The sequence below is a fragment of the Chaetodon trifascialis genome, chromosome 8, assembly GCF_039877785.1.
Source record: "Chaetodon trifascialis isolate fChaTrf1 chromosome 8, fChaTrf1.hap1, whole genome shotgun sequence".
NCBI classification, from domain to species: Eukaryota; Metazoa; Chordata; class Actinopteri; order Chaetodontiformes; family Chaetodontidae; genus Chaetodon; species Chaetodon trifascialis.
In genome coordinates, this window is record NC_092063.1 from 29794705 (window position 1) to 29818497 (window position 23793).

The 23793-nt window shown below is 43.2% G+C and overlaps 1 protein-coding gene across 2 annotated transcripts in view; it reads right to left on the minus strand.

The window, feature by feature from the left end:
- LOC139334832 (voltage-gated potassium channel subunit beta-2-like) overlaps positions 1 to 23793 on the minus strand; it is a 175270-nt gene that overhangs the window by 107099 nt on the left and 44378 nt on the right. For both annotated transcript variants that reach the window (XM_070968028.1, XM_070968029.1), the window contains exon 4: positions 7577 to 7656. In XM_070968028.1, coding sequence (XP_070824129.1) covers positions 7577 to 7656 — 80 coding nt within the window. The remainder of the gene's footprint in view (positions 1 to 7576; positions 7657 to 23793) is intronic.

Here is a 23793-nt window from a genome sequence, read left to right on the forward strand (position 1 = left end):
ACAAACTATAAAAAATTACATATTGAGTTACATATCAGACTGCCTATAGTGTTAATATACACTGAACAATAATATAAACGCAACACTTTTGTTTTTGCTCCCATTTTTAATGAGTTGAACTCAAAGATCTAAAACATTTTCTACATACACAAAAAAAACATTTCTCTCAAAAATTGTTCACAAATCTGTCTAAATCTGTGTTAGTGAGCACTTCTCCTTTGCCAAGATAATCCATCCCACCTCACAGGTGTGGCATATCAAGATACTGATTAGACAGCATGATAATTGCAGAGGTGTGCTTAGGCTGGCCACAATAAAGGAGTACTAAAAATAGGACTCAAACAATTGGACTCCATGGGCAACTTAAATGGCTGCTGTTCAGGGCACACACCCCTCAATTACAAAAAAATTTCCTGTAAAATCTCACTGTCAAAGACTGGCTATGTTAATTACACATATTTCAATTTCAATTTCAATTTTATTTATTTGTATAGCGCCAAATCACAACAGAAGTTGTCTCAGATGATATCTCTCATATCATCTGTATAATAAACCATTGTCTTTACTTCATTCACTTGTTTCCCCTAATTGAGATATAAGTACCCGAACATAGTAATCAGGCACAGGATACACACAAGCTTGAACATATCAAGTTTTTACTTTTACCAGTGATGATGATGTAGCACTGTGTTTGCATACTTACTGTGTCCACTGTTTTGCACTCTTGTGTGTTTTTATATTTCATCATCCATTACATCCCTGCAATATCTTGTGCAATATTTAGTGCTTTCAATCGATTAAAATATTTAATTGCGATTAATCTCATGAATGTCATAGTTAACTCGCGTTAATGCAAATTAATCGCACATTTTTATCTATTCTAAATGTCCCATTAATTATCATTTTAATACTGTTATCAACATGGAAAAGTGGATAGGCTTGCTTTGTGCAAATGTTTTTTATTGAAAACAGCAACGTGTAGTGTTATATATTATTTTAACATTCTCACTTTGAGTAGTCATTCATATTTGAATCAAATCTCACACAATTTAACACTGTCAATAAAAAAATGACCAAAAAAAAAAAAAAAAAACTTGGTTACAAAAAAGCCCCATGGCTTAAACTTTCCTTTCTTAAATTTCCTTTGAACATACAAGCAGTCAGACTATAATGCTCTTCTATTTATTCACCAGAGCCAACCCAGCCTCTTATTTCTCTCCAGAAAGAATGAACATTACTTGGCGATGGCTGCAGTAAGCTTGATCTTAGTTGCCGTATCCATATGATTTTGCTCTCTGCAATTGTTTGTGTTATTTCATACACACACATACACACATATATATATATATATATACATTAGTGCTGTCAAAAATATCGCGTTATTAAGGCGTTAACGCAAATCAATTTTAACAGCATCATTTTCTTTATCGTGCGATTAACGTTCTTTGTGACCTAGTGAACTTGTAGTTTTTTTATAAGCTGTGGCCACTGCTAGTAACGTTACAAAAACTATAGGATCCGAATGTAAACCGGAAACAAAACAATAGGCACGCCCCACGCATGTTTTGGTCTCGCCTGCTCGCTAGCTGTGAAAGTGTAGGCGGATGTCAAGCGTGAAACGCCGAAATGGATGCGCACAAGATTCTGAATAGAAAGTTTAGTTTCAAAAAGTTGCCAGATGGGTCGACTGACAAGACCAAAGTTTGGACAGAGGCATATGGATACCGCAACTAAAAACAAGCTTACTGCAGCCATAGCCAAGTAATGTTCATTCTTTCTGGAGAAAAATAAGAGGCTGGGTTGATAAGCCTCTGGTGAATAAACAGAAGAGCATTATAGTCTGACTGCTTGTATGTTCAAAGGAAACTTAAGAAAGGAAAGTTTAAGCCATGGTTTAACTGCACTATAGCCTGAGTCCTAGTTTACAATGATGTGCACTTTAATTTTATCTTGTATCACCCTGTTTTGATCCCTTAGAAAGGGTTGTTGAAGGGGCTTTTTTGAAACCAAGTATTTATTTTTGTCATCTGTTTATTGACAGTGTTAAATTGTGTGAGATTTGATTCATTCAAATGTGAATGACTGCTCAAAGTGAGAATGTTAGTGTGAAATATAACACTACACATTGTTTTCAATAAAAAACATTTGCACAAAGCAAGCCTATTCAATTTTCCATCTTGATAACAGTATTAAAATGATAATTAATGGGACATTTAGAATAGATAAAAATGTGCGATTAATTTGCGATTAATCGCGAGTTAACTATGACATTTATGCGAATAATCGCGATTAAATATTTTAATCGATTGACAGCACTAATGTGTATGTATGTATGTATATATATATATATATATATATATATATATATATATATATTTCAATTTGATCTCACGGTATATATATACAGTGAGATCAATTAGTATTTGATCACCCTGTGATTTTGCAAGTTCTCCCACTTAGACATCATGGAGGGGTCTAAAATTTTCGTAGTAGGTGCATTTCCACTGTGAGAGACAGAATCTAAAAAAAAAAAAAATCCAGAAATCACATTGTATGATATTTTTTAAACAATTTATTTGTATATTACTATGTCAAATAAGTATTTGATCACTTGCTTATCAGACAGATTTCTGACCTGCAAAAGACCTACTATGCTGCTTTTAAATAGTCCAACTCCACTCTGCTCATGATTCTAATTTAGTAGCAGCTGTGTGAGGTTGTTAGCTTTCATAAAGGTACCTGTGCACCCCACAATCAGTCAAAAGTCTAACTACCAACATGGGCAAAACCAAAGAGCTGTCAAAAGACACAAGAAACAAAATTGTAGACCTTCACAAAGCTGGAAAGGGCTACGGGGCAATTGCCAAGCAGCTTGGTGAGAAAAGAACAACTGTTGGAGCAATTGTCAGAAAATGGAAGAAGTTAATGATGACTGTCAATGTCCCTCGGACTGGGGCCCCACGCAAGATCTCACCTCGTGGGGTATCAGTGATGCTAAGGAAAGTGAAGAATCAGCCCAGGACTACACGGGAGGAGCTGGTCAATGACCTGAAGAGAGCTGGGACCACCGTTTCCAAGGCTACTATCAGTAATACACTAAGACGTCATGGTTTAAAATCATGCAGCGCACGGAGGGTTCCCTTGCTGAAGTCAGCCCATGTCAAGACCCGTCTGAAGTTTGCCAATGACCATCTGGATGATCCAGAGGAGTCATGGGAGAAAGTCATGTGGTCAGATGAGACCAAAATAGAACTTCTTGATCTTAACTCCATTCGCCGTGTTTGGAGGAGGAAGAAGGAGGAGTATCATCCCAAGAACACTATACCTACAGTGAAGCATGGGGGTGGAAGCATCATGCTCTGGGGGTGTTTTTCTGCACAGGGGACAGGACGACTGCACTGTATTAAGAAGAGGATGAACGGGGCCATGTACTATGAGATATTGGGCAAAAACCTCCTTCTCTCAATCAGAGCGTTGAAGATGGGTCGTGGCTGGGTCTTTCAACATGACAACGACCCAAAGCACACAGCCAGGAAAACCAAGGAGTGGCTCCGTAAGAAGCATATCAAGGTTCTGGAGTGGCCTAGTCAGTCTCCAGACTTAAATCCAATAGAAAATCTTTGGAGGGAGCTGAAACTCTGTGTTGCTCAGCAACAGCCCCAAAACCTGACAGATCTAGAGAAGATCTGTATGGAGGAGTGGGCCAAAATGCCTGCTGCAGTGTGTGCAAACCTGGTCAAGAACTACAGGAACCGTTTGACCTCTGTAATTGTTAACAAAGGTTTCTGTACCAAATATTAAAATTGTTTGACTCAAGTGATCAAATACTTATTTGACACTGTAATATACAAATAAATTTAAAAAAAAATCATACAATGTGATTTCTGGATTTTTTTTTTTTTTAGATTCTGTTTCTCACAGTGGAAATGCACCTATGATGAAAATTTTAGACCCCTCCATGATTTCTAAGTGGGAGAAATTGCAAAATCACAGAGTGATCAAATACTTATTGACCTCACTGTGAGAGGCGAGAGGCAGAGTACACCATGGACCGTTCGCCAGTCGATCGCAGGGCAACATATATACACAAACAACCATTCACGCTCACACTCACGCCTAAGGGCATTTTTATACTCTATTTTAGTCCCTCCTAAGTCTCCTTTTATATTCCTGATACTATTGCTGCTGCCTATAACACCCTACATTAATTTAGGGTTTAGTGTTATCTTATCTTCCGAAGTCCTCCCAAAGCTTCCTCCCCACCAACATACTTTAAACTACTTTAAACTAGTAAGTGCCACGAGTAGAAGAATTTTTAAATTGAATTATTTCAGTTTTGTTTTTGTTGATGAACTGTCTCCATTCTTTACACTCTTCAGTAGTGCCGACATTTGTTAGAGCATTTGTTACAGTTTTTCTTCAAATGACAAAGTCATCTGTATGCAAAATAATACTTATCATTTGCTTTCCACATATTATCTGACATTTATAGCTTTCATTTCTTTTGCAAAATCATTTATGTAAATTGCAAACAATGTGGAGGACAAAACATCACATTGTTTCAGAACTGATGAAGTTGAAAAGCAGTTTGTGTAATGCTAATTTAATCTCACACATGCTGCGAGATCACTGTGGAGGGCCTGTAGACCCCTATAGAAACATCAATGTACCCCATATTCAATTGGTCTAAAATTAGGCTAAAAAAAAGCTTAATTATCCTGTTGCTAATATTGTTTGATCATATTTACTAATTCTATTTGTTGTGACTATAGACAGCACAGAAATATCATTTTCATGAAACCTATTATGCTCTTCACAAGCAGGCCTTGCCTCTCCACACAACATGGAGCCTCACATAGAATGCACCTCATTAGGCTGATACCTCTGTAATTTAATTGCATCTTTGGGTCCTCACTGTGGATATTTAGTATTGGGTTTATAGTGGACTTGAGCAACATAGATTATACTTTTGCAGATTCAAAGCATGTTTAAATAGTTTGCATAAAATGTCAAAGAATTTGAGTGACATTAATATTTACCTTGGCATTTTTTCAGTTCCTATTGAACTTCACTGAGTGAGATCCTTATTGAGCATATTTACACACTATTCCCCCTTTGATATGCGGCTCCTTATGATATTTTCCATCAAATATACTTCTTTGTAATATCTTTCTTCAAAATCTGTCCTATTGCTAGAAAAAGTTTCTTTTCAACCGGACCAAATTTCTTAATTTCAGGCCAATATCTGTGTGGTTTTGGTCTTTGAATCTCTTCTGGCTCTCAACGAAGGTGGACGCTTTTTCTCTTGCTCCCTCCCTGCCCTTATCTGCCCTGCTGCTGTTCTTTGTCTTGTGCTGTCTGTGTCTGATCTATTGGAGCCTCTCTCTGCATTCTCTCCGAAAACCCAAAATCATGGATTTGATTAGCTGGTCTCTCAATGCAATCGATCAAATTTTCTCGACAAAGAGACTGGGTCAAGGTGAGCCCTCCTGCCCTGACGGAACGCTTGCAGCCGGATACACGATGGACTCCTGGGAGAGGTGGAGGATCGTGTGCCTGTCGATCCTTTCCGTTGAGGATGTTGAAGATATCTACACATTTGGATTTATGATAACAGGCTTTCTGCTGTCTGGAGTTAGCAGCTTCCTGATTTATCGCAAAGTTTGGAAGTTGATGGCAGGACACTTGGCTACCAAGAGGCTGCCCATCATGGTTGAGGGAATGTGCAGGGCTGTCAACACTCAGACTCAAGCAATAAGTGAGATCGGTCGCAAACTGGATGCGATTCTTAATCAAAATCGTAGGCTGGATGCGAATTCTGAACTCCTTCACAGGGTGGATTCCAACTTGGAGAAGTTTTCAGCTTGGCTTGGATCAAATTGACCACCGAATTTGGATATATTTAAATTACAGCCACCGGGAGACTCAGAAAGACTCAAGGCAGACGAAAATTGCAGTGTTGGCCTAACCTAAACAAATTGTTATCTTCATCAACATCCTCTACTCCCGTGAACTTTGTTTCTGGATCAGAACTCTCCGAGGTCGTCTCCATGGTTACGGCTGTGTCTTCGTCATCAGACGGAAGAGACAATGGGTTTTGTTGCAATGTTTTATTATGTTGCTTGTGTGCTGAGGTGTTTTTTTCCTAATCCCACACTTTGCCCCCCCCACCCCCCACCCCACCCACACACACACACACACACACACACACACACACACACACACACACACACACACACACACACACACACACACACACACACACACACACAGGAGTCTAGTTTGGGATTTGCTTTTTTTTTGCCTCTTCCTCCCTCTTGTTCTCCTTTTTCTTATCTAAGTAAACGGGGCGCTGATTGCTGGATTGTGCAGACCCACAGTTCTCCTGTTCCTGTACTCCACATGTTATGTGTCATTGTTCTTTTCATGTTTCTTGGATGGGATGTAACCGAAATGAAATTTCCCCTCCGGGGGACTAATAAAGGCTTTCTGATTCTGATTTCTGATTCTGAATGTTCTCTTTCAAAACACTTTTTTATAAGAATTTGTGCATTCTGTAGATCATAAGCTCCCTATTCTTCAAGGCAATGTCTTCTATGTCTTTATTACATTTTAACAACAGTAAAGAGTAAAGATCTGGAATTTTACTTCTTTCTCAAATTAAATTCATACAGTTTGCAAACTAATACTAGCTAATAATTCAAAGCCACAGTCATAGTTTTTTTTAAGCAGTCATATGGTCAAAGTATACTGTCAACCACCGCTGAACTATTCAAGGATATAAGCACGATATATAATTGCTATTCAGTTATATAAGTTTATACATTTCAAAGAAATACTGATGACAACTATTTATCTCTCAATAATCTTTGAAAAATACGTGCAATGTGTCATAGCAGATTGCTGTGAATTGAATTAGACCATCTGCATTTTTCCTGGCAGACAATACAGCAAGTCAAATATTAAACATGTCAAAAGGTCTTTTTTTTCATACAGTAGACAGTTTCAACTACTTGCCATATAGTGTGATTGCACTCCGTGTTGTTAACCATTTCCACTGTCATATATAATGTTTGTTTTTACTGTAGTTGTAACATTTTGTCATTAGCCTGCATTAGCCGAGAAAGAATTAGACAACCCGGAGAGTAATGTGGTTCTGCCTCGACTGTTCAGTGAAATGGAGAGCCTGTTTAAAGGAATTATTCTTTGAGAGTTGGGAGAGAAGGATATCTGTTCAGCTATGTGCATGAGATGTTGCCGTAAGAAAATTTGATATGAGTCAGCTGAGTTAAGTTAGCTATTAATTTATAGCTATTTTTTCCACTTGTTGCACATGTGGTGTGGTTGCCTAAATATATTTTTTAGACTTCGACAAAGTCTCTTGAGTCAACCACACATTTTCTCGACCTTGTGGTCAGACTTCCCTACTTTGTGTTATTAGTTGCATTTTGTGTTGATGCCAGGTTTGTTAGTTGGCCAGCAAGATTTATTTGGCTAAGAATAAAACAAGTCGCATCTTGAGTTTGTCTAGATGTGAGAGACATTGATGGACTAGTATAAAGGGAGCCATACTTACTTTCCAGCATGATACACTTCCGCTGTGTCAAAAAGATTGATTCCATTCTCATATGCCAAAGTCATCAGCTCCTCTGCCACCTTCAACAACATAATTTGAGATAACAAAGATGAGCAAAGTGTGAAGCTGTTGTATTTTCTCTAATTTTAACCTCTGGGAAGCCCTTTCTGCTCACAAGTTTAAAGGTTCTTCAAAAGGCAAACAGTTGTCATCAAGAACGGTTCACTGTCTAACCTAATTAAGAGAGACTTCTGAGCCACAGTGATGGCATGGTTGCAGGGATGACAGTGTCAACTAGTTGCTTGGTAGGTCCAGCACTTCAGATCTCAACATCTATTTAATGTATTTCTGTATTTGTGCCGTTTTGTAAAAATATTTAAGGTCCACAAAGGATGAATCCCAATGAATTTTCCTTTGAGGACCATGATGTTGACATTTTTGGTTTTCAGTGAGATATCTTGATGACCATTGGCAGGAATGCCATGGAATTTGCTACAGATATTTAAGGTCTCTAATTACTTTGTCTACATTTTCTGAATCTAAGACGATTCCGCTAATTGATAGTGATAGGGACACATGAATTAGTCAATTCACATATTTGAAATTTTGTGAAATACAGACAATAATTCCATCGTATTAGAGTGACAATTACATGTTGGTGCAAGACTTTCATAATGTCCTTGACAGATTGTAAACCACAGCTTCACAGTACCATCTAACAACATTTCACATGTACTTTAGTCTTCAGATAACTAACAACACTGAAATGTCATGCATGACACATTATAATGGTGGGACTGGGGAATGGTGCAGTTTGCAGTGATTTGTGATTGTGGAGGGCTTGGGGGCTGTGATACAGCACCACCCAGTGTCAAGGAAATTTCGGATCAGGGAGGGATGCAGTGTGAGCTGTCCTCCGTAATTCCCAGAACAGGTGTGAGATGGACACTTGGTTGTACAAATTGGGCTTAAAATAGAAATTTCAGAACAAAGAGCCATATTAACAAAACATCAAAAGGTAGCACCTAATTAAGTGAATTATGAGAAACTATCCTAAAATATTGGGCATGTCAGTCCAAACTTTAAGCAATTACTTTTTTAAGAAATAAAGGAAATAACACACGTAGTGTTGATATCACGTCAGTGCATCATGGCGAATAAGTAGATGCACAGTTGGACAAATGTGTGTTGAGTTCTCGGAGTTTCTATCAAGTTTAGTCCTTGAAGCAGATAAAGTAATTATTGTAGGTAACTTTAATGTACATGTCGACGTTGATAATGACAGCCTTAGCACTGCGTTTATATCAGTATTAGACTCAGTTGGCTTCCGCCAGAATGTACATGAACCGACTCACTGTTTGAACCACACCCTTGACCTTGTTCTGACATATGGCTTTGAAATCGAAGACTTAATAGTCTCCTCACAGAATCCTCTTTTATCAGACCATCATTTAATAACTTTCGAATTCATATTACCAGACTACCAGCCAGTAGGCAAAAATTCTTATACCAGACTCCTGTCTGATAGTGCTGTAGCTAAATTTAAGGATATGATCCCATCAGCATTTAATTCAATGCCATGTCTCAATACAACAGAGGAGTCTTATGCTAACCTTAGTCCCTCCCAGATTGACTACCTGGTTGATAGTGCTACAGGATCGTTGCGTATGACACTTGACTCTGTTGCTCCCCTAAAAAAGAAGAAAATTAAACAGAGGAGGTTAGCTCCATGGTATACTCCTCAAACCCGCAAATTAAAGCAAACTTCACGGAAAATAGAAAGGAAATGGCGTTCTACCAATTTGGAAGAATTTCGGTCCGCCTGGCAAGACAGTCTTAAAATATACAGGAAAGCCCTCCGCAGTGCCAGGGCAGCCTATTACTCTACACTAATAGAGGAAAATAAGAACAATCCCAGGTTTCTCTTCAGCACTGTAGCCAGGCTGACAGAGAGCCATAATTCTATTGAACCATGTATTCCTTTAGCTCTGAACAGTAATGACTTCATGAGCTTCTTTAATGATAAAATTCTAACTATTAGAGACAGAATTCATCGGCTCCTGCCGTCAACAGGTACTGTTTTGTCTTCAAACACAGAAACCGTAGAAACTGTTGCTCAGTCTGTCGCAGTCTTAGACTGTTTTACTCCTGTTGACCTTCACCAACTAATTTCAATAATTTCATCATCAAAATCATCTACCTGTATTTTAGATCCTATCCCGACTAAGCTGTTTAAAGAAGTATTACCTCTAATTGACTCTTCAGTATTAGACATGATCAATCTCTCTTTATCAACAGGCTACGTACCACAGTCCTTTAAAATAGCTGTGATAAAACCGCTACTGAAAAAGCCTACTCTTGATCCAGGGGTTTTAGCCAACTATAGACCGATATCCAACCTTCCCTTTCTCTCAAAAACTCTTGAGAAAGCAGTTGCCAATCAGCTGTGTGACTTTCTAAACAATAATAGTTTATTCGAGGATTTCCAGTCAGGATTTAGAGTGCATTATAGCACAGAGACAGCACTGGTTAAAGTTACAAATGACCTTCTAATTGCATCTGATAAAGGATTTGTCTCTGTACTAGTCTTATTGGATCTTAGTGCTGCATTTGACACCATTGACCATGGCATCCTATTGCAGACACTGGAACATTTCATTGGCATTAAGGGAACTGCGCTAAGCTGGTTTAAATCCTACTACTCGCTCTCAGTTTGTACGCGTTAATGATGACTCCTCTGTGCTCACTAAAGGCAGCTATGGAGTTCTGCAGGGTTCTGTGCTTGGACCAATTCTATTCATCTTATATATGCTTCCTTTAGGTAAGATTATCAGGAAGCACTCAATAAATTTTCATTGCTATGCAGATGATACCCAGCTATATTTATCAATGAAGCCGGAAGAAACCAGTCAGTTAACTAGACTACAAGCATGTCTTCATGACATAAAGACCTGGATGACCTGCAATTTTTTGATGCTAAACTCGGACAAAACTGAAGTTATAGTAGTAGGCCCTAAACATCTTAGAAATTCACTTTCTGATGACATAGCAGCTATGGATGGCATTGCGCTGGCCTCCAGCACCACTGTAAAGAATCTGGGAGTTATCTTTGACCAAGACATGTCCTTTCACTCCCATGTAAAACAAATTTCAAGGACTGCCTTTTTTCACCTACGTAATATCGCAAAAATCAGGCATATTTTGTCTCAAAGTGATGCAGAAAAACTAGTCCATGCATTCGTAACTTCCAGGCTGGATTATTGCAATTCCTTACTATCAGGCTGCCCAAATTCGTTGCTGAATATTCTCCAGTTGCTCCAGAATGCTGCAGCACGTGTTCTGACAAAAACCAGGAAGAGAGATCATATTTCTCCAATACTCGCCACTTTGCACTGGCTCCCTGTAAAGTTTAGAATAGAGTTTAAAATTCTCCTCCTTACTTACAAAGCCATAAATGGCCAGGCACCTTCTTATCTTAAAGAGCTCATAGTACCTTATTGCCCTACTCAAACACTGCATTCCCAGAATGCAGGTCTACTTATGGTTCCTAAAGTCTCAAAAAGCAGAACAGGAGTCAGAGCATTTAGCTATCAAGCTCCTCTCCTGTGGAACCATCTTCCAGTCTTTGTCCAGGAGGCAGACACTGTCTCTACATTTAAGAGTAGGCTTAAAACTTTCCTTTTTGATAAAGCTTATAGTTAGGTCTGGCTCAGGCTTGTCCTGGAGCAGCCCCTAGTTATGCTGCTATAGGATTAGACTGTCGGGGGACATCCAAAGATACACCAAGCTCCTCTGTCCTTCTGTCCCTCTCCATCCGCATGCTTTCATGTCCTACCACGGTGTGTTACTAACTTAGCTCCTTCCCCGGAGTCTCTGTGCTTTGTCGTCTTGCAGGTTCCCATGGACAGTGGCTGAATCTGGATTGTGGATTGCAGCTGCGTCTCCTGCCTTGGCCCTGCCTGACATCCACTGCAGCTGCTACTGCTATTATTACATCCACTGTCACTGTTACTGTGATTGCATGTCCGTCTCTCCGTCTCTCTGTCTCTCTCTCTCTCTCTCTCTCTCTCTGACTGCATTTCTGTCTGTCTGTCTGTCTGTCTGTCTGTCTGTCTCACTCTCCCTCTCTTGCTCTTCCTCCCTCACCCAACCGGTTGAGGCAGATGGCCGCCCACCCAAAGTCTGGTTCTGCTCAAGGTTTCTGCCTGTTAAAAGGAAGTTTTTCCTCGCCACTGTCGCCAAGTGCTTGCTCATGGGGGAATTGTTGGTTTCTTTGTAGATAAAAGAGCTTGGTCTGTACCAGCTCTATATGGAAAGTGTCCTGAGACAACTTCTGTTGTGATTTGGCGCTATACAAATAAAATTGAATTGAATTGAATTGAAAATTGAATACTGTGGGCAGATATTTTAAAAACTGAGTTTCAAAAACTGAGTTCTGCTCAAGACTGACTGATCCAAGACTGACTGATCCAAACTACACCAAAGAGAAGCAGTTCCAGTAAGGGGTGGCCGGGGGGGGGGGGGGGGGGGGCTGCTGCTTTGTCCTGCCCTGTGAGTGGCCTAATTGTTTGCATCGGTGTTCTAGTCTGTGGGGTACCACACAGTGATGGAGGAGGTCAGGGCACTCTTAATGGTGGCTCTGTAGAACTTGGTGTGAACTTTCAAGGAGCTGTTCATCTCTCTGAGCAGTCTGAAGAAGAACATTTTCCGGTGAGCTCAATTGATGAGATGAGTGTGTCTCCCATATCAGATCGCTGGTGATTGAGGTACCCAAAAACTTTCAGATTGTGTGTGTGTGTGTGTGTGTGTGTGTGTGTGTGTGTGTGTGTGTGTGTGTGTGTGTGTGTGTGTGTGTGTGTGTGTGTGTGAACACACACACACACAAAAACAAAAGTTGTCTCAGGACACTTTCCATGTAGAGCTGGTACAGACCGCACTACATACAAGCACTTGGCGACAGTGGCGAGGAAAAACTTCCTTTTAACAGTGTGGCAGAACTGACCTGTAACTGACCCTGCTCCCCCCTTTTTGCATTCCTTCAGGAGAAATGGAGTGGTAAAACAGATTTGGAATGTTCACAGGGAGGTGTGATTTCAGAGAGTGACAGGATTTCTGGCTTAGAAACCCCTCTTCCACATTCTTTCAGGGAAGCGAGAAACACCGATACCTCTACTTCAAAGGTTTCTCATGGAGATGCTAATTCTTTCTTGATAGCCCCATGGGAGATAAGGACAATAAAACTGTCTGGATGAACAAGAGCCATGTCTCAGAGGGTTGTAAATTAGACATTCCTGAAGCAAACTGTGTGTGTAACCCCAGGATAACAAGATCTCTATGTTTGATTTAACTTTTACTGTTTTATATTACTAAGCCCATAATCTGTATGATATCAATGCTTTTCCGGTGTTTCTAGCTTATAAAATGACGAAACTGTGATCATAACTCTCCTAAAAAAAGTTTATCCGAGTTTCTACCATGGAACCATACTGCCATCTAGAGGTTTGTAGCGGTTAGGTTGAATATGCTTTACATGAGACAGTTATTAATAGTAACCATAATAGTGACAATCATTTTGGCAAATATAGTCTGCCTTACTTTATTTATTAGTTATATTAAGTTAGTTATACCCTGAGTCATCATGTATATTAGGATGAGTATTAGAAATTGTCATCATGATTATTGTTGAATGTTGTCATCTATTCATAAGAACTGTCTAACGCATGTTGTGAACAATGTTGAAATGCCATTGAAAATTGATCATTTAAAATATATCTGATTGACCATAGTGAGAAACAGATGCGCCCCTTGTATGAATCATTAGTTCTTGCTCTATACGGTGAAATCATATCGCTCGCCTGCGAACCATCCCACATGCGTGACAGCCTATTGATTAGACACGCCGTGGAATGAATATACTGTCTGTAGCACGCAGCAGACACGCACTTCTTATTCCAGTTTCATTCTTCTTCTTGTTCTTAGTTTTCTCTGAGTCTTATTCTAGTCTTCTCTCTATCTTTAGTCTTGTCTTGTACTTTTCTAGTTTTTCCTCTTCATGAAACTTTAATTTTTGTTCACCACGTTAAGCCGCATGATTTTTTTTAATTAGTTAAATTCTAGTCACGTAATAATAATATTGGAGACATTTTCAACCGGCCATCGAAGAGGCTCTCAATCTTATTATTAATCTAAAGTCTTGCCATATGGTCGCTAACTCAACTGAAGACCTGCAGCCAGCTGCTGACCCACTGGTTCGGGTTCAATAACCATCAGAAGCCGTTCCTCGTCTGCAACCAACACCGGAGGCCCTCCACCTCCTGAAACATCCCTGTCCAACATTGGCTCTCCACCTTGGTTTGCTTGGACTGCAGCGCAGATCAGAGCCACGGACGACAGCTGGAGCCCCTTCATGTTAGTTCGGAGCAGACATCCATGGGAGCGTCGCTGGCAAAGTTTTGCCATAAGTTTCTCTATACAGTTGTTTGTGTTACGTCATATCACCCATATTCTCTGTCGTACTATTCATTATTCATTATTCATTATTGTGTTTAATAAGTAAGACCTTTCATTCAAGTCGTGATCAGACGTTATCCTTTTGAGCTGGCTATGGACAATCCCTGTATCAAGAGTTTACGCTTATCAGATTGGTCTACTGTTGGTTCATTTGTCAGCAATACATCAGCATTACAAGAAATAATCAATAAAATCCTTCTTAGCTGAGGAAGGTTGATGCCCGGTATTTTATTAATGAATGCAACATTAAATTAGAGCTTTAATAAACTGATTCCCCTACAACAGGCAGAAACCTCAGGCAGAACCAGGCTCTGGGTGGGCAGCTATCTGCCTCAACCGGTTGGGTGAGAGAGGGAGAGACAGAGAGAGAGACAGACAGAAATGCAATCACATAAGAGGGGACCAACAACCTAACTGTGGATACTGTAACGCCAAGGCAAGGAAGGCAGGACTCAGATGCAGAGTGGCAATGATAAGACAGTTTATTAAACAAAGTATCAAAAGAAAACTCTCAGAGGCTGGAATCAGTGCACTGCTGAGGAAGACAGTCTGCGCTGGAGGGAAGCTCGACAGCGGAACTCAAAACTCCAAAACTGGGAAGGCACACAGGCCGAGGACGACAGGAAACAAGGCTGGAGGAAAAAACTCGACAGCTGAAACGAAAAACTCCGTTAGGGAAAAATGCACTCAGGCAGACAAAATAAAGAACACGTACTGGAGGAAAACACTCAACAGCACTGAAGAACAAAAAATCACCGTCAGGGAAAACAGGCACTCAGGCAGAACACAAAACACTCGAGATAACTGAACACAGGCTTAACTCAGCGGCGGGAGATACGTGGCAGGGACCAGAGACCATCAACCATTCGACACTCACTCAGGGAAGAACCATAATCTTCTGGCACCTGAGAGTGAGAGAAGCGCGCTTAAGAGAGGGAGCTCTGATCAGTGAGAATTACTTGCAGGTGCGTCTGGCTGCTGCTCAGTCTCAGGTGAGATCAGCCCCGCCCCTGCCACGTACCAGCCCTGAGGCCTGTACCATAAAGCTTGATTAACCTAGCTTCCTCTTACTTATCGGGCTTCACGTAACAAGACATCCGCCCTCCGGATTTTCGGTACCATAAAGCCGGCTATCAACTCACTAATTCAATTCAGGCTTGTCCAATCTAGATCTGTACGCGCTCACATAAAAAGGGCAGAGTTTGCTGCATGCGACCAATCGCAAACATGGAAAAATCAGCCCGAGCCGCATATTTCACTACGGAGGAGCAAACAATAATAATTAATAAATACGAGGAATACAAATCAATAATCCAGGCAAAAAGCAACACAGTTGCAGCTGCCAAACGACGCAAGGATTGCTGGCAAAAAATCGCTGACTGTGTCAATGCGTAAGTTAGTGCCATTATAATATTACTTCCCCACTATGACTGCACTTGTATATCTGACTACATTTGTGTGTTCCATAAATGTATGTGTGTATGAAATTTTTCGTTATGGCATGTGATTGTAGCCTTATTATTTCAGATGCAACCCGAGTGGAGCAAAGAGAACATGGGAGCAAATCAAACATAAGTATAAAAATATACTTCAAAGTGGTCAGTACGCTTACTATATCTTATACATGTAGCATATGTATATGTAGGCCTACATGTTGGAGGCTATATACAATACAATATACAACGGCAAACATCCCAGGGCTTAGTCTACATTATGCAAATTACACATCAACCTTGCTTACCTGCGATGTCATAAAAGCCCTCTTTGATGCATTGCGTGGGCAGGTGGCCAGGAAACACCACGAATGCATCGACAAGCTCAGTCAGGGCCCCCGCGACTTTATGAATAGCTCTACATACAGTGCTTTTCCCGAGGTTTTTGGCATCGCCAACAGAATACATAAAAGTACCTATGAATGAATGAATCAATCCATGATTTACTTAAACAAATAATTGATTAATGGCATTTTATCTGTGGCTTGCTTGTAACCCATCCAACGAGGGATTTAAAGACATCATAATAATTACAAACATCACTAAGAAATATATTACCTGTGGCAAAAAACCTCAGTGCAATGCACACTGTCTGCGGGACTGTCAGCGCGTGGTTGCGGTGCGTTACATTACTGATGTAAGGCTCCAGCAGCGGACAGATGTATTGTAACCCCTCTCCCGAAAACCTGTACCTTTCGTACAGTGATTGTTCAGACAATTCGAACGGATTACAGCGATCTCTAAATATTCTCTCGCGCCTGAGTGCTCTTCGCACAAGCTGTGCACCAAGATCCACCGGGTTCTCATAAAACGGACAGGCCATTTTCCAAGAGAACTGATTGGTCAGTAGGTGGGGCTATTATACCTGCTGAGCTCTTATCCTGAATTTATCCTGCTCCGGAGCAGGTTAGGTGTTCAGCATAGGTTACCACGGCAACGTAGCCCGATAGAAAGTAAGCCACCTTTATGGTACCGAAAAGCCAGGGTTAAACCTGTTATCGCGCTAAGCCATAATCCAGCTTTATGGTACAGGCCTCTGGAGAGACACAAAACCAAAACACAAATAAAAGCAAAAAAAACCCCAGCCATAACAGTACCCCCCCTCTAAGGGGCGCCACCTGGCGTCCTACCAGACTTACCTGGAAACCGGTCGTAAAAATCCCGCAACAGTTGTGGGTCGAGGATCAGACCCCTCCCAGTCCACGAGATAGCGATAACCGTGGACCCACCTGCGGACATCCAAGATGCAGGAGACAGAGAACGCCGGCTGACCATCGATGAGGCGGGGGGGGGGGGGGGGGGGGCGGAGCGGCTCGAGGGTGCAGACCACCGGCTTCAGAAGAGAGATGTGGAAAACCGGGTGAATCCAGAGGGGTGCAGGGAGCTTGAGACGGACTGTACAGGGGTTGATGATTTTGTCGACGGTGTATGGACCGATGAACCTAGGAGCCATCTTGCGGGAATCCGTCTGCAGGGGGAGGTCTCGAGACGACAGCCATACCCGCTGACCAACCTGGTAATCGGGCGGCGGAGTGCGGTGGCGGTCCGCCAACTGACGATTACGCTCTCGCCACACTCGCCGGGCCCGGCGGAACTGAGCCTGGACGGAGGGGACAGCCACGTCCAACTCCACCCAGGGCAGGTGAGATGACCAGGAGGCTGGGAGACGCGAAGCCACGCACCGTAAGGAGGACTCCAACGACTGGTTAGCCCGCTCTGTCTGGCCGTTAGACTGCGGATGGTAGCCCGAGGAGAGACTGGCTGAGGCCCCCAGCGTCTGGCAGAAGGCTGTCCAAACCCGTGACGTGAACTGAGGTCCCCTGTCAGAGACAATGTCCTGAGGGATGCCATGAAGGCGAAAAACATGGAGAACCAACAGATTCGCTGTCTCCAAGGCCAAGGGCAGTTTGGGGAGGGGGACGAAGTGGACGGCTTTAGAGAACCAGTCCACGATGGTGAGTATGACGGTGTTGCCTTCTGAGGGGGGGAGACCAATGACAAAGTCCACCACGATGTGCGAACAAGGGCGGGCGGGAATGGGTAAGGGATGCAGCAGGCCAGCAGGTGGATTGTGGGATGGTTTGTTCCGGGCGCAAACAGTACAGGCAGAGACGAATCTCCGGGTGTCGTCGGCCATGGAGGGCCACTGGAACCGCTGCCGAATCAGTGAGAGGGTGCGATGAGCCCCGGGGTGGCAGGCGATCTGTGATGAGTGTCCCCAAACCAGCACTGAGGACCTCACGGCAGGAGGAACAAACAGTCGTCCCGGGGGACAGCCATCCAGTGCCGGGTGGTCCCTTAGGGCTGCGCGGACCTCCTGTTCCACCGTCCACCGAGGATGCAAGAAGGAGGGAGGATGGTCTCTGGGCTGGTTTCCTTCTCTGCCGGGGCGAACTGTCGGGTTTCAGGTTCTTCGAGCCGGGGTGGTAGGTGAGGGTGGAATTAAATTAGTTTAGTCTGGGGGCCGAGCGAAGATATGACAAGTTTTTGTGGTCGGTCCACACTATGAATGGCTGGGCTGTTCCCTCCAGCCAGTGCCGCCACTCCTGGAGTGCCAAGACTACCACCAGCAGTTCTGTGTTTCCCACATCATAATTGCGCTCCGCGGGTGTAAGGCGGTGGGAGAAGAAGGCGCAGGGATGCATCTTTCCGTCCACAGGCAGGCGCTGGGAGAGGACGGCCCCGACCCCTGAATCCGAGGCATTGACCTCAACCACAAACTGTTGCGTGTGAACTGGGTGAATTAAAACAGGTGCATCAGTGAACAGATCTTTCAGTTTATCAAAAGCTGTTTGTGCATCAGGTGACCCTGTAAAAGGGAGCTTAGTGGAGGTTAGCCGGGTGAGAGGGGCCGCTACTGAGCTATAATTTCTGATAAAACGCCGATAGAAATTGGCGAAGCCCAAAAACCTCTGGAGCTCTTTACGAGCGGTAGGGACCGGCCACCCCTTAACTGCCTCCACCTTGGCTGGATCTGCTCTGAGCTGCCCTTTTTCAACAACGTAACCCAGAAACTTAAGTGATGAGACATGAAATTCACATTTTTCTGCCTTGACAAAGAGGCGGTTCTTTAATAGTCTCTGGAAAACGTCTCTAACATGGCTAACATGCTCATCATAGGAACGAGAAAAAATTAAAATGTCATCCAAGTAGACAAAGACCACCCTGTTCAACAGGTCGCGAAGTACATCGTTAACCATAGCCTGGAAAACAGCAGGAGCGTTAGTTAAGCCGAAAGGCATCACCAGATATTCAAAATGTCTCAAATGTGTATTAAAAGCAGTCTTCCACTCATCCCCTTCCCGGATTCTCACCAAGTGGTAAGCATTTCTCAAATCCAGTTTCGAGAAGATGCATGGTTCGTGAAGGGGACTGAAGGCTGAATCAATGAGGGGAAGTGGATATTTGTTCTTTACTGTTATCTCATTAAGTCCGGTGAAATCGATGCAGGGGCAAAGCGTCTTGTCTTTTTTCTCCACGAAAAAGAAACTCGCTCCAACTGGAGAGGATGAAGGTTGAATTAAACCTGCTGAAACTGAGTCATTTATATATGTTTCCATAGCCTCTCTTTCAGGTTTAGTGAGATTATAGAGTCGTTTAGATGGGAGAGGCGCACCAGGAGGCAGGTCTATGGCACAATCATACAGCCGGTGAGGGGGAAGAGTACATGCCTGGTCTTTACTAAAGACTCACGGGGCATGTTGGTCAGGTCCACCTCCTCCGGTGGTTTAGCGGCACCGAGTGTCTTGGTCGGCACGGCCGCTTTCAAGCAGTGAGCGTGGCAGCTGCTGCTCCAGCTTCTGATGGTGGAAGTGGACCAGTCTATGTGAGGGTTCTGCTTTATTAACCAAGGGATACCCAGGATGACAGAAGACAGAGGTGAGGAGATGACATATAGTTCAATGTGTTCATGATGGTTATTCGCCAAGATCAACCGTATGGGTTCCGTCTTATGAGTGACCCTCTCCAGAAGTTTTCCATCAATGGAAACAACTTCTTTGGGGGTGGAGAGCTGATTGATCGGAAGGTTGTGGTTATTAACAAAGTCTTTGTCAATAAAATTGTCATTTGCGCCTGAATCCACTAGCACATCTAGTGAATGGGTTTGCTGTGACTCGTGAATCATACCTTTAAGTTGCATCCGTGAGGGGGAGGAGGAGGAAATTCGGCTCACCAGCGTCCCCCTGCCTGCTGATGAGCCCCGCCTTTTGGGGCCTCCAGGCACTGAGCACGGTAATGCCCCTGCTGCCCGCAGTAGAGACACCGACGATCCTGGAAGCGTCGCTGTCGCTCTGCCGGTGTCAGGCGAATTCGGCCCAGCTGCATGGGTTCGTCCGACACGCTGGATTGAGGATCAGGAAAGGGCGAGAGGAGCGGTGGGGAAACGAAGTCTCTGTCGGTCTGCACCTTCTCTGCGTCTCTCCCGTATCCTGTTATCAAGGGATGTAGCTAGATCGATTAGACCATTAAGAGAGTCACATTCATCCCTTACCGCCAGCTCATCCTTGATCTCCCTCGCTAAACCCTTGTAAAAAATCATTTGGAGAGCCTGATCCCCCCAGCCACTCCCCACTGCCAGTATGCGAAAGTTCAACGCATAAGCTGAAACTGGCTGATTTCCCTGCCGCAGATCTAACAGCCGACTCTCAAACACTCGCTTCATCTCCTCTGTGAAGAGGGCGTAATCAGAGACCACTGCTGTGTTCTGACTGGAGATAGCGAGAGACCAGGCTGCTGCTTCCCCAGACAGTAAGCTCATGACGAGTGCTATCTTAGACTGATGAGATACATAAGTGGAGGGCTGTTGGCTGAAAACCAGGGAGCACTGGGGGAAAAACTGCGCACAGGTGCCGAGGTCACCAGAGTAACGGGCAGGAATCGGAATGTATGGTTCTCTGGACAGGGTCGCTGGGGGCTCGGTCGCTGGAAGTGGGTGTGGAAGATCGGCAGGTGACGCGGGAGACGGGAGACGGTCTCTGATGTCTGCCAGCTGGCCTCCCATCTGCGTCATGCTGGTGGTGAGCTGCTGGAGATGTTCAGTGAGTTGGCGGAGTGTCGCCTCATGCTGCCCGAGCAAGACCCCCTGACTGGAGAGGATCTGTCTCATCCGGTCCGACTCTGCTGGGTCCATGGTGGCCAGAAGATTCTGTGACGCCAAGGCAAGGAAGGCAGGACTCAGATGCAGAGTGGCAATGATAGGACAGTTTATTAAACAAAGTATCAAAAGAAAACTCTCAGAGGCTGGAATCAGTGCACTGCTGAGGAAGACAGTCTGCGCTGGAGGGAAGCTCGACAGCTAAACTCAAAACTACAAAACTGGGAAGGCGCACAGGCCGAGGACGACAGGAAACAAGGCTGGAGGAAAAAACTCGACAGCTGAAACAAAAAACTTAGTTAGGGAAAAATGCACTCAGGCAGACAAAATAAAGAACACGTACTGGAGGAAAACACTCAACAGCACTGAAGAACAAAAAATCACCGTCAATGTAGCATGCTAAGCACACAGAAACAAGCAGCAGGCACAATGATTGAGGTACCTCAAACAGCAACAACAGGACTCAATGGTTTGTTAATTTCTGTTAATAATTCAATGAAGCTTAAATGACAAGTTACAAATTATCATTATCTTGTCTCTGCAGAGAAAATAGCTTCTTACTTGAGGTTGCTTTGGGAGCACTTAACATGCATTTTAGTCTGTCTAGTAGGTTCGGCTCTTCAAGCTGTTGTGTTGCTTCATCATTGGCTGGTTGGCGTAGGTAGCGTACGAAACAAATTGAAATCCTTCTTCATCCTTCTTTTTTTGATGAAAATGGGTAACCTGCATCATGTTTCTGCACGCAAAGTTAGATTGTCAGATAAACAAACAGCTGATCTATTTGAAAGTCAGCTTAATTGAGAAAGAGCAGGCCATAGAAGTTGTGTTTTACTTTTTTTTTAAAAAAAAGGGCAATCTGTATCTTCCCTCTGCAGGCAAAATGAAATTACTGGATACATAAACAGCTGATATTTTTGAGGATCCAAACGTGTTTGGTGAACACAAACTGTCTGTTACTTGTCTAATGAGTTAATGGACTGTTTTCTATGCTACATAAAGTACAAATGTTTGATTGGGAATGACACACCTCCTGTAGTGACTTTACATCACAGTTTAGAGGGCGCATTGAATCTTATGTCCTTGATGATGTCATGGCCATGTGGTATGGATATGGATTCAAACTGAGGATCTGATGCTTGGTAGATGGCTACCAGTGATATTCTGTGTTGTTTTAATCACCAGCTCGATAAGCCTCCTGTTCTGAGCCATGCACATTCCATGCCTGTTTATAATGTTGACAGTCAGGATGCTTTCTTTTGCTTCTCTGTAAAAGTTAACTTGACACAATAATTCCCAGGAACATAAACATACACTATTCACCTGCTCCACCTCAGCTCCACTGATTCATACATTCAAGATTCAAGTATGTGTCTTTACTTCCTCTTTACTAAACAGTGCTTTTGGTGACCATTAATGGAAAAGGAGATTGGTTAGTATGTGGAGGTGTTACGGTCACCACCGTTCTTGTGTGCCTTTGTATGTGTTTTTGTGCCCTGTATGTGAGTTGTTGAAGGTGAGTGGGTGTGGAAACAGGACTCCTTCGGAGGAAGAGTACGGCAATTGGTGAGGAGCCAGCCGGTGCCCAATCCTTGCAAGCGGTTATCTCTCTCCACACGGGAGAATAGTTTGGTTTGATGTAGATTTGTCCGAGCTCGTGCTCCTCATGTCCTTGCTGTAACCAGACACGAACTGGGCTAGGTTTAAGACCTGGACTGATTCTACACCCACAGTCATATCGCTGGTTAGCCTCTATAGACTTAAGGGTGCTATTTCCTTTGTATTTTGGTTTTCCTTTCCCATCGTTACTGTAGGCCTCATTTAGGAGGGTTTTATTTTATTTTCATTTTGTGTGTGATTCAGGTAAGCTCTCTTTTTTGAGAGTTCTCTTTTGGTTATGTTTATTTCATTTGTTTGAAAAGCACCCAATTGCTTTTTTTGTTGTCTTGGAAATTACAATTTAGATCAGTTGGGTTTAAATAAAATAACTATTTTAGCATTTACATCTGGTTGTTTTTTTGCTACTTCCTTCCCCCTAGCAAGCTGGGTCGTAACAGGAGGCCTGGCCTGTGTGTGTCCACAATAAGGTCAAGGGACCCCCCTGTCCTGATCTGCTGCAGCCTTTACTGGTGCCCCATCATCCTTGGTCTGACATGTCCCTGGACATTGTCACAGGGTTACCTCCCTCCAAAGATAACACATTTTCACAGAGGTGGACAGATTATTTAAAATGATTCATTTCATCCTGTCACTTTGCAATGAATAAAATTTGCCCTAGCTGCTGTGTACCATGTTTTTCATCCAGTGTCAGACCGCGGGAGAGAGGGTCTGCACTTCACCTTCTTCTGTCTCTTGCTTGGAGCATCAGTCAGCCTCTCCACCAGGTACAACCCCAATCCAATGGTCAAACAGAGCAACTGAAGTTGGGGACTGGTCTGCAGTGCTTAGCTGCCCAGAATACCATCTGCTAGAGCAAACATATTATCTGGGCGGAATATGCACAAAAAGCCCTGCATTGTGCTGCCACCAACCTTCTGTCTAATATGCCTACGGTTACCAGTCACCACTGTTACCTTGACATAGAGCTCAGTGTCCCCTCAGCACAGTCTTTTGTTTGATGTTTTTGCTGTACAGGGCAGTGGGCCTGCCAGGATCTTTTAAGAAGTACTGCCTGCTTTGAGAAGGTGGTTGACCATCCTCTACCAAGTTGGCCAAAGAGTGTGGTTGTCCACCTTCCTCTGCAAGTTGACTCTTACAGGTTGGCTCCCTGGTTTGTGGCCCATTCCCAGTGTCCACGGTAATCAATTCATTGGCTATTAGCCACAAGCTCTCTGGGTCCATCAAGATTCATCCTACCTTCTATGTGGCTTGTGCCAAGCTAGTCAAGGAGTATCTGCTGTTGCATGGCTCCACTCTGTTAGAAAAACCAGCATAGACCAGCAAAACTAGCCACCAGCAAAACCAGTATGGGGTATGTTGGTTATACCAGCATATGTTGTGTTTTGATGCTGGTGACCAGCATTCCATGCTGGTTATGCTGGTCCAGCATCATAAGCAACAACATGCTGGTCCACCAGCATTAGCAACACCATGCTGGTCTACCAGCATAGCTATGTTGGCTC